This window comes from Ostrea edulis, chromosome 3, assembly GCF_947568905.1.
Source record: "Ostrea edulis chromosome 3, xbOstEdul1.1, whole genome shotgun sequence".
In the NCBI taxonomy this organism is placed as follows: Eukaryota; Metazoa; Mollusca; class Bivalvia; order Ostreida; family Ostreidae; genus Ostrea; species Ostrea edulis.
The window spans coordinates 41,132,204-41,149,290 of NC_079166.1; the positions used below are offsets into that span (position 1 = coordinate 41,132,204).

General features: G+C 34.2%; 1 protein-coding gene across 1 annotated transcript; it reads left to right on the forward strand.

Annotated features, from left to right (window-relative positions):
* Window positions 1-7,548: 7,548 nt before the first annotated feature.
* Window positions 7,549-15,444, forward strand: LOC125673374 (pancreatic triacylglycerol lipase-like). The gene is made up of 8 exons (XM_056160733.1): window positions 7,549-7,632; window positions 8,424-8,444; window positions 9,657-9,701; window positions 11,306-11,562; window positions 13,363-13,581; window positions 14,023-14,125; window positions 14,873-14,986; window positions 15,106-15,444. Exons 1-8 carry the CDS (start codon window positions 7,587-7,589, stop codon window positions 15,342-15,344), a joined length of 1,044 nt encoding a protein of 347 aa, XP_056016708.1. The 5' UTR covers window positions 7,549-7,586; the 3' UTR covers window positions 15,345-15,444.
* Window positions 15,445-17,087: the final 1,643 nt, after the last annotated feature.

Consider the following 17,087-nt stretch of genomic DNA (forward strand, 5'->3'; position numbering starts at 1 on the left):
TGAAATCAAAGAACTGTGCATATATATAAAAAGTGTATGCTACACAGAAATTCCTGTGGATGCCAAACCCGCGGCGACTTCAAGACAACTAAATCTTCATCAAAAAATGTCAAATTTGCACAGCATGCAGCAGGTGCCCGTTTCATTCATTAATAGTATACCCCATGCACATAGCGATCGGAGCAAGATAACTGACGTAATTGGTGATTTACTTCCCCTGGGGACTATCGTGATTTCTGCCTGTTTCATCAGTGAAATATGAGGCGCGTGTGGTACTTTATAAATTGAATTAACTTTGTATAAAATCAAGATATTTCCGCAAAAATGGTTTCATTAGAAAGAAGAATGATGAAATTTGCTATTTCAATCACTTATTAATCCTAAATTTATTTATACATTTTTTAAAATTGCTAATTATTTCATATGAGTGAGATCTTTGGTTTTGTGAAAATATTCAATTTTCGGTACTATAATGGAATCTGCATCTGGTCAATTTGGTATCCTAGAAGAGCCCATTAATTACGCTTAACAGATTAAAGCAATTGATACTCACGGGTGATTAGTGTTTCAGATAATGCCACCCTAATCTGTCGGGGGTTCTGCGTATTTAGCTTTTCTTCAAAGCAGGGGTAACACATTAAGAAGACTAAATACTAGTTAAAACAAATAAATAAGACTAAAGTCTGACTGGATAATATGACGTTTTAGAACGTGTACACAAATCATACAGAAATCATCCATGTAACTGTTCATTACAATTTTTTTTTTAGCTAAAACATTTCCTAAATTTTGGTTCTGAAGAAGATGTAGGCCAAATATCAAGGGCGCTAAGTATAGTGACGTTGAATTGCAAGTGTTCAAAATGCTCAAAACGGTAAGAATATCTAGTGACAAACTTAAGGTAGCTCCATCCTCATGTGACTTATCAATATTAATGGTTAAAAGTGGAAACACTTTATTAATTTCCACTCAATATAGTTTAATTCAGTTAATAACCAAAGAAAATGTGTATGTTACCACCTTTTTAAAGATGTCAGACATACAAAAACAGAAGTATACATCATCATCAGAAAATCACACATTTTCGTTAAACAGAATAATAAAAACAGATAAAAACTTATTGAAATGACAAAATTTAAATATCAACAGTTTTAAAAAAACTGCTAATTCATAAATATGTATAGATTAATTGTGGATATTAGGGAAACCAATGTATAATAGACATTCAGTAGAGGAAATTCCAGCATAGGAGTTATTGCCCTTGACAACATTATTTTGAACATAAATAATCGATTATCTATGGAAAATATAAACTTTTTCAGTATTAATAGTTTACCAGATTTTTTATCATATCCAGTGAATAATATTCCTCAGAAAGATATGTTTCTATCATGTGCAAAGTTTGATTTATTAAGATTTTTGCAAAAACCTATGACATCACACGAGGATCAATCAACCTTAATATGCCGGACAGAACACAAATTTTTGGTCAACGTTTTAGAAGACGGCAAAAGAATATTATGGCCTACGCCGTCAGAGCCTGATATCCTGCTACGGAGGGACTGTCGTAAATCGTGCCAGAAATATTACTTCGCGTGTTGGGCCCTTAAACCGAATAATTTGAAATATTCTGTGTTAAGGTTGATCGATCCTCATGTGATGTCATAGGTTTTTGCAAAAATCTTAATAAATTAAATTTTGCATATGATAGAAATATATCTTTCCAAGGAATGTTATTCACTGGATATAATAAAATATGTGGTAAACTAATAATACTGAAAAAGTTTATATTTTCCATAGATAATAAATTATTTATGATTAAAAAAATGTTGTCAAGGGCAATAACTCCTATGCTGGAATTTCCTTTGCTGGATATCTATCATACATTGGTTTCCCCAATATCCACAATTAATCTATACATATTTATGAATTAGCAGTGTTTTAAAACTGTTGATATTTAAATTTTGTCATTTCAACAAGTTTTTATCTATTTTTATTATTCTGTTTAACGAAAATGTGTGATTTTCTGATGTTAATGTATACTTCTGTTTTTGTATGTCTGACATCTTTAAAAAGGTGGTGACATATACATTTTCTTTGGTTATTAATTGAATTATACTATACTGAGTGGAAATTAATAAAGTTTTTCCACTTTTAACCATTAATATCGATAAGTCACATGAGGATGGAGCTACCTTAAGGAGACATTTTGATGTTCATATGAGCGACCTTGACAGGCATTTACCATGAATTATCTGAATTTCTCTTTAGGACATAAAATTAAAAATAAAATAAATTTTCTAAACTCTGCGCAGAAATACGATATCTCTTAATTGGGTTAATTTACAATAAGGACATTGAATCAAGAAGTCATAGAGTTATGTGTGATGCTTATGAATGTCAAGGAAAGTCCATCTAATAGTTGCGCAAGGCAGGAGGAGGGGGAGGGTTATTGTGCAATATGCGTATTGTAAAATCGATGTGACATTTTGATACGTCTTTTGGATGTGTTAAGTGTTAAACCCGCCGATGTATGCTATGTAGATGGGTGTTTATACAAATATTTACGATTTTCTAGCTGTATAAGGCAAAAATACGTTGTTGATACGTATTTAGATGTAATTGATATTTCGCATTGTGTATTGCGTCATGTTTCTTGAATGACCTATTAAGGACATGCGGGACGATGTGGCCAAAAATAACTCGTCAATGAATATTTTTTCTTTTTCTTTTTTTCATGAAGCACCACCAGGATGTCCTGTACAATGTGTATAAATTTCATGGCCACTTTCTAGGTATGCAAGGGAGATAATAAGCTTTGAATTACCCCCCTTTTTGAAAATTGTGAATTTTACAAGATTATTCCGATTTTCCATTCAACAAAATAATTTGATGGAATTTTTATCTATATCTTTTTCAATAATTTTTAGAATATATGTAAAATATAAAATATATAATAATAAAATGCTTAAACATAACCATATAATAAGAAATTGGGAAAATTTAAGGATTTGGGATGGAAATTGGTTCTCAAAAACAGGGTAGTCCAGATACTAAATGAAGCACTGCTCAAAAACTTGTCAATGAATTTTTTTGCAAACACTGCAATTAAAAGCTATTCATATACCCAACTTCCTGTAGAAATATGAAGGGGTGAAGCTAGTCTTGATTTTGAGGTAGGCGTCCTATAAGTTATACATTGATATGTTCATTTTCATATAAATTTACAAACAATAAAAATCGTGGTAAAAACCCTTGAAGTAGACAAACTTCTTCCTGCAGCCCTCTCTGGAAATACGCACAAGGCGTACCAAACTGGTCTCCAGACTTATCCTAGTTTCTGTAGTCAACATGGTCATAATTCCCCATGACCACCCTCTCTCGATTCATGTAGTTCAGTTTGTAGCATACTTGTCACTTAAGTGTCTTACCTATGCAACGGTGCGTTCCTACCTAGCAGGTTTATCCCACTTTGTAAAATTGCAAAGCTACCAAGATCACGCAGGATTGCAGATTGCCAATTACAAAGCAACTTTTGCAAGATATAATAGCAATACTGCCAAGTGTATGCACAAACAACTATGAAACACTATTGTTTTCTGCTGCCTTCATTACTGCCTTTCATGGGTTCTTGAGAGTTAGTGAAGTAGTTGTATCACACAAAACAATCAAAGGGTCTTACTGAGGGAAAATCTACATATTGATCATATGGATTCATGTTTGCAGCTCGAAGAAAAATTTTCCAAAACTGACCAAGCTGGCAGGGGAACAACTTTACCAATCCAAAGCACGGGTGATATTGCATGCCCTTACAAAATTCTCACAAAGTTCTTGATGATGAGGTCAAATCATAAAGGTCCACTTTTTTGTCATTTTTGTGGTTCCCCTGTTACTAGGTATCAATTTACATCTGTCTTGAAAAAGGCAATATCAACTCTCAAATTGGATACAAAAGCCCATAAATCTCATTCCTTTAGAATAGGGGCCATAGAGTGTTCGAGTTTGGGGGTTCCATCATTCAATTTTTTTTCAATCCGATGGGGTACATTTATCACAATTGGGCAATAAAATATTCTTGAATACCTTGCAAGGTGGGCTGGAATCTATCATGAAATTCAAGGCCCAAGTTTACCCTTCACTATAAGTTTTCCAACATGTAACCTGACAGGGCACGGCTGCCGCTCTTACCCCCACCCGATCGGTGGCAGAGACCCAACTGAAAGGGCTTTGTTGCAAAGCTCTTGTAGTTGAGTCTTTTAGCCCAACGAGCGGCTTATTATGTACATGTGAAAAATATGACATTTGATTTGAAAAGTCGGCCTTGATTTCTGCTCCTCCCAGACTTACGGCCATGTTTGATGTGTTTGAATCTCGACCTTGACCTCTGCATCTCTCAGGGTCAAGGTCATATATTGAATATGGTTTTTAATTCGACCTTGACCTCTGCATCTCCCAGGGTCAAGGTCATCCCTAATTGATGTTGACTTTGATATGATGTTTTTGGGGCTTGCCATTTGTGTGAGAGAGCCCACAATTTGAAATTGATTTGTTTGCTTTTGATACTTTAATCAGCAGTGCCCTTTATCGCCAAATAAAATATATAAACACGTATTGCTTGTGTCTGTTTGCACTCTCTGAGATAATGTAGTATTTATTAGTAAAACAGATAGTCGTCGACAATGTATTCGTGTTCTCAGCAAACGTGTATCGACGTAGATGATATTCACAAAGTGGGCGCTGCTGGGGCCATAAAAGAAATGAATTATAGAACATTAAGTAATAGATAGTGAAACTCGGGTACAGTTTTGTGTCAATTGTTATCTGACAGAACGGTGTCCATTATGACTTTCTTCTTCGTCGTGCCCTTGCCCGACAAAGAACCTTGGTTGATAAGATTTTTTTCAGAAAGACCCGCGATTCTCACTTGCACTTCTAAATGCCAAATATTTGGCGAAGGAGCATGCACTGTCTATCTTTTACACCTCGGCCGAATTACGAGTCACTATTTCACGGTGACGGAGGACATATTCTACATGAAAGATACCCAACAGATATTTCATTGATGAATTGATTGATTAATTGAACGGGGACCTCGTATATTGTTGAACGTCCCTCTCGTGAATTTTTCGCTCGTATGCAGACGTCATCATCGCCGGTGAAGGGCTGCAAAATTTAGGCCTATGCTCGGCGCCTATAGCATTTGAGCAGGGGGATTTTTATCATGTCATACCTACTGTGACACGGGACCTCGGATTTTGCGGTCTCATCCGAAGGACCACCCCATTCAGTCGTCCATTACGACAAGCACGGAGTACTGAGGACCTATTCTAACCCGGTTCTCCCTGGAACTCTCATTACTGGATGTGAAAAGGACATACAGGAACATATATCCTAAAATATAGCATCCCAAACATTTTTGTGACATTGTTGTTGTTTTATCTTTGTTTTTTTAAACGCTGTTTTATAAGATAAGGGTCTTTTTTGCTGGGAATGGCTTATTTCTGTCTGTGTAACTTTTTGAAAATTAAAATGCAAAAGTGAAGATGCAATACATAAACATGCATATTTCATCATTTCTTTGATGCGAGAACAAATCGTATATGAATAATGTTTGCACCAATGCTTTTCTCTCAATACCTTTCATATATTGTATTTTATCGATTGCATGCATTATATCGATTACATACTACGAATCCCAAACATGTTGTTCTATAACTTGATAACAGAGTAAATAGCCGTATTTACTCTCATATGCAACATATTGTACATTGATGTGAATAATTTCAATGAATTTTGTCAGCAGTACTAGTTTCGTAACAAGACTATGTATGTTTTGATCCCTTGGACTCTAAATTGAAGCTATGAAAAGCTTGCTAATACAAGTTATTCATAGAAAAATGCGGACATTAATTTCATCACATACTCATGAATTTACCAATCTTTGCTAGCCAAGGGTTAACGATCTGCTCCACTGGCAAGACGAAGAGCGAATGGTGAACCCTTGACTAGCGGAGATGGGGGATGGACCAACATACCTGGGTGTCAGGTAGACTAGTTTTGATGATATGTTTAGATCAAAAGTGGATCTAAAAAGCCCCAGAATAATTATTATTCCCAATATATATATATACAATATTTCAAAGATGTTCAGCCTGGAATAATACGGTAATAATCATCCTTTGAAAGTTTTCACTTTAAAGTAATTTTCAATATATCAACCATCTCATTTTGTTCCCCAGTCAACATTATTGCTAAAACAAGATCATTTAAATAATTTACCTTATGCAAAGTCAACGTCGAAACGAAATTAGCAAATATATGTAGTATTCATGCATGTAAAGTTCGATAGCCTACTGAACTGTTACATTTGTGCAGTTCCTACATAGATTACGCAAAATGGTCATAATTTCATTATCCTCTGAGTAATCATTATTTGAAGTATGTTATATTCATATACCGCCCGTCCCAGTTTAGTATTACTTTTGACTAAACAAAACTATCAACGTTTGATATCACTCGTCTACCTCTGCATGATTGAAATTGGCATGTTCACCACCCTGAAATAACATTCGCAGGGGGCGTAGCTAGGACTATTTCAATGTGTAGGCCCTACAGATGAAACTGAAGGTTTCACCCAGGCTCGAAGTGCCGAGGGGGTAGGTGCATGAGGGGGTTGCTCCTTCCCGCTGAGGGGGGTCGGGGTCACCCCGGAGAAACATTTGAAATATTGGGACTTATTTGCACTACTCTGAGCATCAAACTGATTGCAATATACATTAGATATTGTACAACTTTTGAAAAAGTTTAAACTGTTAATTAAGTTCGAGAGCGAGTCATTGTGATCACCAGAGTTTAGAAAATATATATAACCATTACGTAGAATATATCATGAAAAGAAAAGGTCCGACGAATGATAATTTTATATCCGATTTTAAAAACTAGAAATATATATGAACATCTTATGTTCTGCAAACATATATGGACAAAAATGTGTTTTGATAAATGGAAGAAAAAAATGTGTAGGCACGTGCTTACTCGAACCAAACGAAGTTACGCTACTGTTCGATGGTAGTCGCTGTATATGTGCATTTAAAACAGTTCACGCTTACAACCGATTTCAAACTTTAAACGCAAAGAGTGAGCAACATTAAAACTGAAATCAGACAAGCAACATAAAGGACAGCGACAGTTTCTTTCGGAAGGATCCAAATGTGAATCGCTTTTTCAACCTCATCAGTAAATAAAAACAGTTTTATACATCACTGCATGTACATCTGCAAGACTGCATTTTCTTTGTTCTCCATGTCACACATTGCTCGTTATATTCACCTTACATTGGTGTGGTTTCGTCACTCCAGAAATATACTTGTATCTAATTCACTATGCAAATTTCTCATTCCTTCCTTTATTAACCGAACTACTTATCGTTCATCTAACCTTTTATTTGTTTTTATAGTTTTAAAAACTTGCCAACCGAAAAATTTGAGAACAGATATTTATCAGTGAATGTTTGGACCTTATTGAATCAATAGCTTATTAGTATAAAAAGGGATGCGCTGTTGAGCACGGAGTAATCGGGAAACAATATGGGACAGAAGGCGACCATCGTGCACCACTGCTTCAGGGGAATGGGTAAAATATAATTACATACATATAGTTGAGCTTTCTATTTCTTTTTCATTCAGATACTTTTATTTTGTACATGTATATCATTTTATAATCAAAATGCATGTAATTGTACTGTTATGATAAGGCGATAATTCAAAACTTAATAGACATGTATCTAACATAGGTTGTAGCTGTTTCTTCGCCATGCGCGCGGCATTAAACGTGAACGTGACGGGTATTTCGGATAGAAACTTTGTGTTATATTAGGAGTTGACTCGATTAAGAATCCTACATGTACCTGTCATGGTCTTGAGCGTTATGTATTGAGTCAAAATGTGGCAGTTTACCCACAATTGTTCACTTTTCCATACGAGTGAACAACAAAACTTTTGAACTGGTTCTAACTTAATCACTCTTTCTTATGAAATACTAGTATATAGGGTCAATAAATATAAATTCTTAACTGAATAAATACAAGCCCTCTTATTGACTTAGATTCAACAAACTAAGTCATTCACCTCCACGTGCCTTAGAGATAATACATGTATAACCTTTGATTAGATCAATAAAATAAATCAAGGTGGGAATTTTTTAATTTGTATGATTGGTTATTATTTTTGGACGTCCAATTAAAATCTTTGCCTCTGATCACGTTCTCGCTGTGAACAAAGATGGCCGTGCAAAGATCGTTTTCTGCATTTTGAATGATTTAATAAAGTAGTAAATTTTATATAATTTACTTTTATATTTTTGCAATTCTGACTTTTGTGTATGTGAAAATTGAAATATATCAAATCTCTTAAGTTTTTTTTTAGTATGCACAGGAATTGGAAAACGTAAGTTTTATTAGTATCTACATGTACACTTATTTTAAAATCAAAGTGGTTTTTTTAATGTAAACCTTTCGCTTTCCAGTTTCTATATTTAATGAGTAAATATCGTATCTAGTTTCTTTTTATTATTGGGCATAAAAACAGCGGGATCATTTGATAGGCTATACTGTATATTAGCACACACTACAACTTATTTTGTTTTGTTTTGTTCGGGGTGCTACAAAACAATCTAGGTATTTATTCCTTATGAAGTTATGTTTATGTTTTGAAATTTACCTTGAATGTTTTCTGCATTCGAAAAAATATTTTTATCTAGTTTGAACGGTCATTTGAGGACAAAAATGTTAAGATTTGTAAATCATGAAACAGTATAAGCTTCTCGACAAAACATGTAAATATATTATCATTGTATTCAGCAATGAGGAAGTTTTTGAAGATTTTTGTTACTCAAAATTGTTGGCCTTACTCTATAATGTTCATACATGTAATTCAATCTTTCAGTGTTTGTATGTTACACTGCAAATTTATAATCTACGATTGCTTACTGTTTTATTAGTAAAACAGATGCTTACTCCTTCTAGGTACCTGATCCCATCTCTGGTATATCCAGGGGTCTGTGTTTGCCCAACTCTCTATTTTGTATTGCATATAGGAGTTATGAGATTGATCATTGTTCGTTATCTTCACTTTTCATTGCTAAATCACAAGCAATTTTTCATTAGCATAATTCGATACCGTATGGTTAAAAAAAACTAGACCTAACACAACAACAACAACCGTTTCGTTTTGTAATTATTCGTAGTTGTAGATATTGATGAAATAAAAAATTCGCACTTTGATGACTTTTTAGTACCATATTTATAAAAGAAATATCCCTCTTTGAACGAGATCTTTGAGTCAAACAATCAAAGATATGCTAAATGTTGGTTGTCGATGGTCAGATACATTTTTATAAAGAAAATTGCATGTTATTTAATAAAGTGTAATATGTAAGTTATCATATTTTTGGTTGAATTTTTTTTACAGCTGATAGTACATGATATCAAAATATTTTGTGCCGTTGAGTGACAAATGTATTCTTGTTATAATGGCAGATAATCTAAATGTTAATTTGTTTCAGATATGATTATTGCTTCAACTAGTTATCATGTTGGCTTTCTCTGCACGTATAAGATATCACAATATGGTGTTAAATGAAATAAGATTATTTTTCAGGTGGAATTAAAGGCGGTTCATCATTGGGCTTCAACACTGATGAAGGTATTTTGCATTTTACAGATGACATCTTGGAATCAAAATACAATGTCCGACCCACATGTAGAATAAACTAGCTAGCATTGGTTATGAATTATAGTGAATCCCAAGTTCACTCTACATCGAGCCCGAATTAACATGATTACAAATGCGAATAACAGTTACAATTTGTAATTACCAGATTTTTGATAATGACATATAAAATGAAAATGACTTGCATATAAAACATTTTATGTTAAAATATTGCTTATTATCCAAGGCAACATTGCAGCTTTGTTTATTTCCAATAGTGTAGAACGTGAATGAAAATTTTATATTTCATTCTCTAGAAATTTTATTCACATGATAAAAGATAGGATTAATTACATATACCTTTCTATATACTGTATAGTAGGTTAATATCGCGGTCGGAAAAAATCGTATTTTGTTTTTATTTAGCAACAAATCGCGATCGGTTTAATTCGCGGAAAAACAAATCTTAATATCATGAACCCGATTCAATTGTACGTATTACTGATCCCGATTGCAATTGAATACATTAGTTAAACAATATTTATTCGTAAATAATTCGATAATGTTTACAAACAATGTCTTATACATGAAATAGATTGAGAAACAAGCCAAAAGGCTTATATTAATCTCGCTCTAAATACATTGAACAAATTACAACACTAAATCGCAATTTAAAAATATAAAGCCTTTTGTTACATGTTCGCGCACACGTGTGCTTTGAGTAAACGTGGTAGAAAATAAAGTTCACGGGAATCTTAATCAATTGAAATCGTCAGTCTCGTGATATGTGCTATTTATTAAGAGCCCTTTGGTAAGTGTTCTCGTACAAGTATGTTTTAAGTAAACCGAGTAGTATTTACTACAGCGTTAAATATTCCCAACGAATCTAAAATCAATTGTAAATAGTCAAAATGTTGAACTGGTTAAAACATGGTAAACTTAATTTCAAGTTCAAAAACTGTCGATGCAAACCGAAATGATCAAATGATCTTTTATCGCTGCTGGATTGGATTAGACTGTTAGACATATAGGAACGGCCCAAAAATTGAAATGTACACATCAGGATTTTATATGAATAAAGAAAATGTTCTTTTATTTTTAATCAGTGTTGATGTCATTACAGGTAATACGTCTGAGTAATACGCACGAGTGATATTTAGCAATGCGTGTTCACGCGTCGACTGGACATAGCGCTCTGTTGTTACACGCTTATCCTATAGAAGTGTATTTACCAATTAAAATCAATAAAAACACTCATCAACGTTTTAGTAATCAATCTCTACAATTGCATAATGATAACTATGTCATTAATACGGAATTGCGTATGTGTTATATTTTCATGAACAGATAAAAGCAAATTTCAATTTATTTCTTATCAATGTGATATATTAATTCACCGAATGTTAAATTCGCAGAAATTTCGTTTCAGCGAATATAGCAAAAATTAATTCCACGAGTTAATTTCCTACTATACAGTGGGTATATTCATTTATCTTATAATCTAATATGCATATATATGTTTATGGGATTTATGAGATTGATCACTGTGCGTTATCTTCACCTTTCATACATTTATCTTTATTATATCCTTGCTACAGTGGTTAGAGCTACCAATGTATGCTTTGCAATCTTGGCCGTCAAGATGTGTATGAGCAAACGCTTCAATAAACGACCAGAGAGCCCCGAAAAAATGAAGCTGAAAAACGTTTGGATTGAAGGAGTGGATAAAATATCAGAGAACACCGCCCTTCCCGAGAGTTTTGATCGAAGCAAGAAGACCGGCGTAATTATCCATGGCTACTTGGTGGATACGTCACTTCTCGAAATACGAGCCCTTGCAGTCACTCTTAGACAGGTACATGTATTAGTATTTGTATTTTGTCACCTTTTATTTCAATTATCCTTTTTGATAATTCATATATATATATATATATATATATATATATATATATATATATATATATATATATTTATTTATATTCAAACGACACAAGATTATAAACATGAATCTTTACTTGCTACATTTCAATCTTTAGTTTGAAAGTCCCTCACGCATAAGTGTACATCATTAAGAGACAAGAAATTCTGCAATTTCTTATTTGTTGACGATTTATATTCTCCTTCTAATATGTAAAAGAAAACTCCGTATAGAATAGCATTTAATATTAGCCCGCAAATTTTGAAACATATCCCATTTGATATTGTATGTGACATGTATATGATACACACACACACACACACACACACACATACACACACACACACACATATATATATATATATATATATATATATATATATATATATATATATAGTGTTATAGAATTCATCAGAATCTGTTTTCCAAAGTAAGACTAAAATATTTGCATTCAGATCGGGGTTTTTTTATCATTGAATCCACCAAAAATCAAGGCTTATTTTCAGAGAGAGAGAGAGAGAGAGATAGAGAGAGAGAGAGAATAAGAGACAGATAATGCGAGATATTCTAATGCAACTATTCTGTAATCTACAATTTGATTGGTTAATGCACCGATGTTTGAGGCAGATATACACAAGCATTAAAGAAATGGAGAGTTGTCGGATGTGACGTCAAACCACAACAATTGATTGAGTGATTAAATTATTATATATTATATAACGTCTCTCTCGAGAATTTTTCTCTCATATGGAGACGTCACCATTGGCGGTGAAGGGCTGCAATATCTAGGCATATGCTCGGCGCCTAGGGCCTTTAAGCAGGGGATCTTTATCGTGCCACTCCTGCTGTGACACGGGGCCTCGGTTTTTGCGGTATCATCCGAAGGATCGCTCCATGTCCTACGACAAGCAAGGGGTACTGACAAGATATTCTCACCCGGATCCTCATGGGTCAAAAAAAGAAATCATAAGAATAATATTTATGTGTTCCAAAGTAAGACTAAAAATATTTGCATCAAATTATATCTTGTTATTGAATCCACCACAAATCAAGACTTGTTTTCAAACAGAGAGAGTGAATAAGAGATAGACAATGAAAGATTGAGACAGACAGCAAGAAATATTGTAATGCAACTGTTTTGTAATCTATATTAAGATTGGCTAATGCCCCGAGGTTTGAGGAAGATAAACGACCAACAAGGAAATGGAACGCTTTCGATTGCGATGTCATACCACAACGCAGCAAAAGCATTGCATCAAGCGTAAATGGGTAAACCTTAACGAAATAAGACGTAAAAATCAATAAAACTGCGAATTGCATAAGATTTAGAAGAACTATCATCTCATTTCGTAATGCGTCCTTGGTAAAACTCAGTTTGCAATCATTAAATCAGCATGCGCTCAATGCATAGATCAACAATTGTGGTACTTCATATACATCTGTAGACGTCACAGTATGAGCGAACAATATTGAGAGGGTGTTAAATAGAAACAATTACTAACCCCATCACAAACGTGTGTACTTTTTATTCTTAAAATGTTCTTGAATTATATCATAGAAAGAGAATAGATAATCCTCCATATATTCGTAAGATATTGATATTGAAAGTACCATGGACGGTAAGTTACCAAATGTGGTGGAGGTTATATTTATCGGATTTTCATCAAGTGTCATTGCATAATATTCACATTCGAATACTCACTCTTCATCATAGTGCAGCACATGAATCATTTTCAGAGGAAACACAATGTTTTGCTGATTGACTGGGCTTTGGGAGCGGGAGTGAACTACGCTCAATCCGCCTCTAACGTTCAAACTGTCGGGGCTTACGTCTATAGATTTCTGAAAAAGAACAAGATTCCGTGGGACAAGGTTCATATCATCGGTCAAGGCTTGGGAGCACACGCTGCTGCGGAGACCGGGAAACTTTCAAAGGGAAAGATTGGCCGTATTACCGATACTTTTCAAGATTATTATGGTCATTCAAGATAAAGCTTGGAATTTTCTACAGGAAAAGTTTTATTGTGGAACTTCTTCAAGTTTAGAAAATTCGTTTAAAAAGTACTATAAATCATTTTACATGATGTTCGAAAGAATATTTCGAATATCGTACATTCGAATGTAGCTCATTAGCTATATACCGAATATTTACAGTGTATGTAGTAACTTGTAACATGAACTTTGCATGTAAATTTCAGAAACATTTAATTTGATTTTCTTTTCATGGGCTTTTTGTTACTAACTGATATTGTATTTACTACGACGTATCTACTAATATTTGAACATCATGGGATACCTTATACGGAATGGTCGTTTTCGTTAGACCAACGATCCGTTGACAAATCATATAATGCGATTAAATGTTCCTTTTCAACGTATGCATGTATTTACATTTCAGGTCTGGATCCTGCGAGTCCTTTGTTTGAATCTTCTAAGTTTGGGATAAATAAAAACAGCGCCCAGTTTGTTGATATCATTCACACAGATGCTCGACCGAATGGTGATAGTATTTATATTTACGCCGTCATGATTTGATAATTGAGTCCAGATCATATTCTCACAAAACTTTACTTTGTTCCATTGAGAGTTTTGAATACGTTATTCTAAGAACCCAAAGCTAGTCTAGACTTGGATTTTTCAACACAAGAATATCAAGTTAACCCTAGATATTTTATTGAAAATGAATATTAACGGCAAATTAACAACTCAACTTTCGAACAAACAGGTCGTCAACTTCCCAAATTTATTCAGGAATATTTCATTATCGCTGTCTATATCTCTCAACTGATTCGATACACAGGAGCTCGATCATGCATGATTAGTTTTAAACTTTACACAGGCTAATGATAAACAAGTTGATGTTACAGGGGATACAGTCTCATCTAAAATAAGCATTTCGCAAATTCTATGATTGTTACGATAACATAGTTTGTCAGTACAACCTATCATTGGGTCATATGCTCTCTGACGTGTTTTATACCGATTGTTAGGTCGTTCTTGGCGCACTCACTTTGACTCTGTAATACTTTGTTTATCTGATCAAGACATAGGGCTCACAGTGGATATGACCGGTGGACAGGGGATGCTTACTCTTCCTAAGCACCCGATCCGATCCCACCTCTGGTATGTCCAGGGGTCCGTATTTGCCCAACTCTTTCTTTTGTATTCCTTCTAGGGGTAATGAGATTGATCACTGTTCTGTTATCATCTCTTTTCATTTAATCGGACATATCTATATTTTGTAAAGGTTATGGAATGAGAAAACCATGCGGTCATTTGGATATTTACGCCAATGGTGGAAGAAGGCAACCAGGATGTACCTATAACCCGAAAAAACCTGTCAGCATCGATAGTCTAAAAAGTAAGTGGAAATAAATCCAGTGTTTGCAATTGAAATTTCATTCAGTTTTAAATAGATTATAGATACAATATATGTAAGCGATCATTTTATAAATTCCTTCCATTAAAATATCTTTTTAGAAGCCACATTTCACAAAGCTTGTGGACATTTGAAAGCTGTAGAATATTACGTGGAGTCAATTTCGGACAAGTGTAAACTCCGAGCCTGTGAATGTACATATAAGAGATTCCTTGCGGCTAAATGTAGTCCCAACAAGTGTGTGTTCTGGGGTTATGACGCTAAGAAAGAATCTGAAGGAATGTACTACGGTGTTACCGCCACCGCCTACCCGTACTGTCGAACAAACGGTTCTGAGTGAAGTCAGATTCCTTAGTGTCCAATGATTTTTTCCTAATGTTATGTTATGACAATCTCTGATTAGTTTATTGATTTCAAAAGCATTAAATTCATCTACAATACTAATGAATTATGTAAGAGATTACTACACACGATGACAAATATTAAATTTTGTAATTAATCAAATTATTCATGTCATTGAGCTTTTTGTTGGGTAATTATGGAAAATATTGAAAATTTCATAATCAAAAAGACTAATTGATTTAACTATTTCAGATTTTATTACCAAATGTGAGAACAATATACATTCACAATTGCTGCATCAAATAAAATGTTGGAGACATCTTCCAGGTTTTGTAAAAGATTCTAATGACAGAAATGAAACTCATTTGATGATGGGTATATATGTACACAAACTTCCTATGAAATATAAGGCTATACAAAGCTATTTTTCTTTATTAAGGTGATACGGCTCCTATTGCCATACTCTTGTGCATTTGACCTTTGACCCGTTGGCATCACGATTACCTTGGATCACAAGTAACCTTTGTTTTCAGTATGGTCCTCCGAAGCTTCTCTTTTGACACTATGCCTTACGTTTTTTATGTAGCCAATTGACACAAGCTTCAATACGAGTCTGGTATAAGCTTTTCTATATTTTCATAATCCCGACCTGTTAAAACCTTCACACGTAATACCCGATGATGCTGACATTGTCGAAAGGATTTCAATCGATTTGACTCGAGCAATACTTTCATATTTTCCCGATAACATCTTAACGCCATTCAACGGAAGCCAATGTTCTGTGTTATACCGTTATTTGAAATTCCCCTGGTGGTGCTTACACACATCAAGGGCATTTAACTGATGAATATATCCTAATCATGTTTGTTACTGGGAATGTAATATGTGAGGCTTGAGAGAAAATTTGTCGGATGAGCTAAAGATGATGACATATGGGTTGCTTTTACAATACTTAGATATTTGAAATAAAATTTTAGATAAAAGGCTAGGGAGAACTGTTTCGCCCAGTCTTAAATTTTCACACTGACGGAGGGAGGGAAAATAAAAGGAGGGCAAATATATCCCTGTGTACAACATTTATTTCATGGTGTGTGATACATTTCTGTTTGTCTTACCATACGTACATTTGCACATATGGTCAGTGGTTAGATTGATATATATCAATTCATTCAATTACAAGGAGAAAAGTTTGAAATCCAAGTATAACAAATAATTGATATAGCACATTAACGGCACAGTGAGGCATAGATAGACGTTTAAACACCATGCATGGAAATATTCTTACCAGAGCATTGTTTTAGAATAGATTACATATATCGATGTGTGCAATTCCAACTGTCCTATTCCAGGGTGAAGCAGAGCATGACAAAGTGGTCAGGTATGGCATTGGAGAATATCACGTGAATAATAATAAGCCATGTCATTATTGGTTAATCTGTCTTGGTTGACATTAGATAGGTAACGCTTGCACACACCTTGCTCGCACACACGTAGCTCGGGAAAATTAGTAACGATAATACGTGCAACCTGTAATTTGATATATACAATGATAATTCTGGTTAAATAACCACACATGTTTTTATACGTTCACTCCTACAGTTCCAAAATCTTACGTCCTCCATTTCATGAGGAAAATTCAATAGTTTGAACACATTGTTTTGAATAACAATGCATTTTCATGATGTCATTATGAGATTCTGATTACTCAATGCGTATAGCGCCTCTACATCCACATCACAAG

Bases quoted from the DNA above. Each gene is read 5' to 3' on its own strand.
- LOC125673374 (XM_056160733.1), top strand. From the start codon at position 7,587: ATGGGACAGAAGGCGACCATCGTGCACCACTGCTTCAGGGGAATGG. The intron at 13,582-14,022 runs GATACTTTTCAA...ATTTACATTTCA, and splicing joins GAAAGATTGGCCGTATTACC to GGTCTGGATCCTGCGAGTCC. The intron at 14,987-15,105 runs GTAAGTGGAAAT...ATATCTTTTTAG, and splicing joins CAGCATCGATAGTCTAAAAA to AAGCCACATTTCACAAAGCT.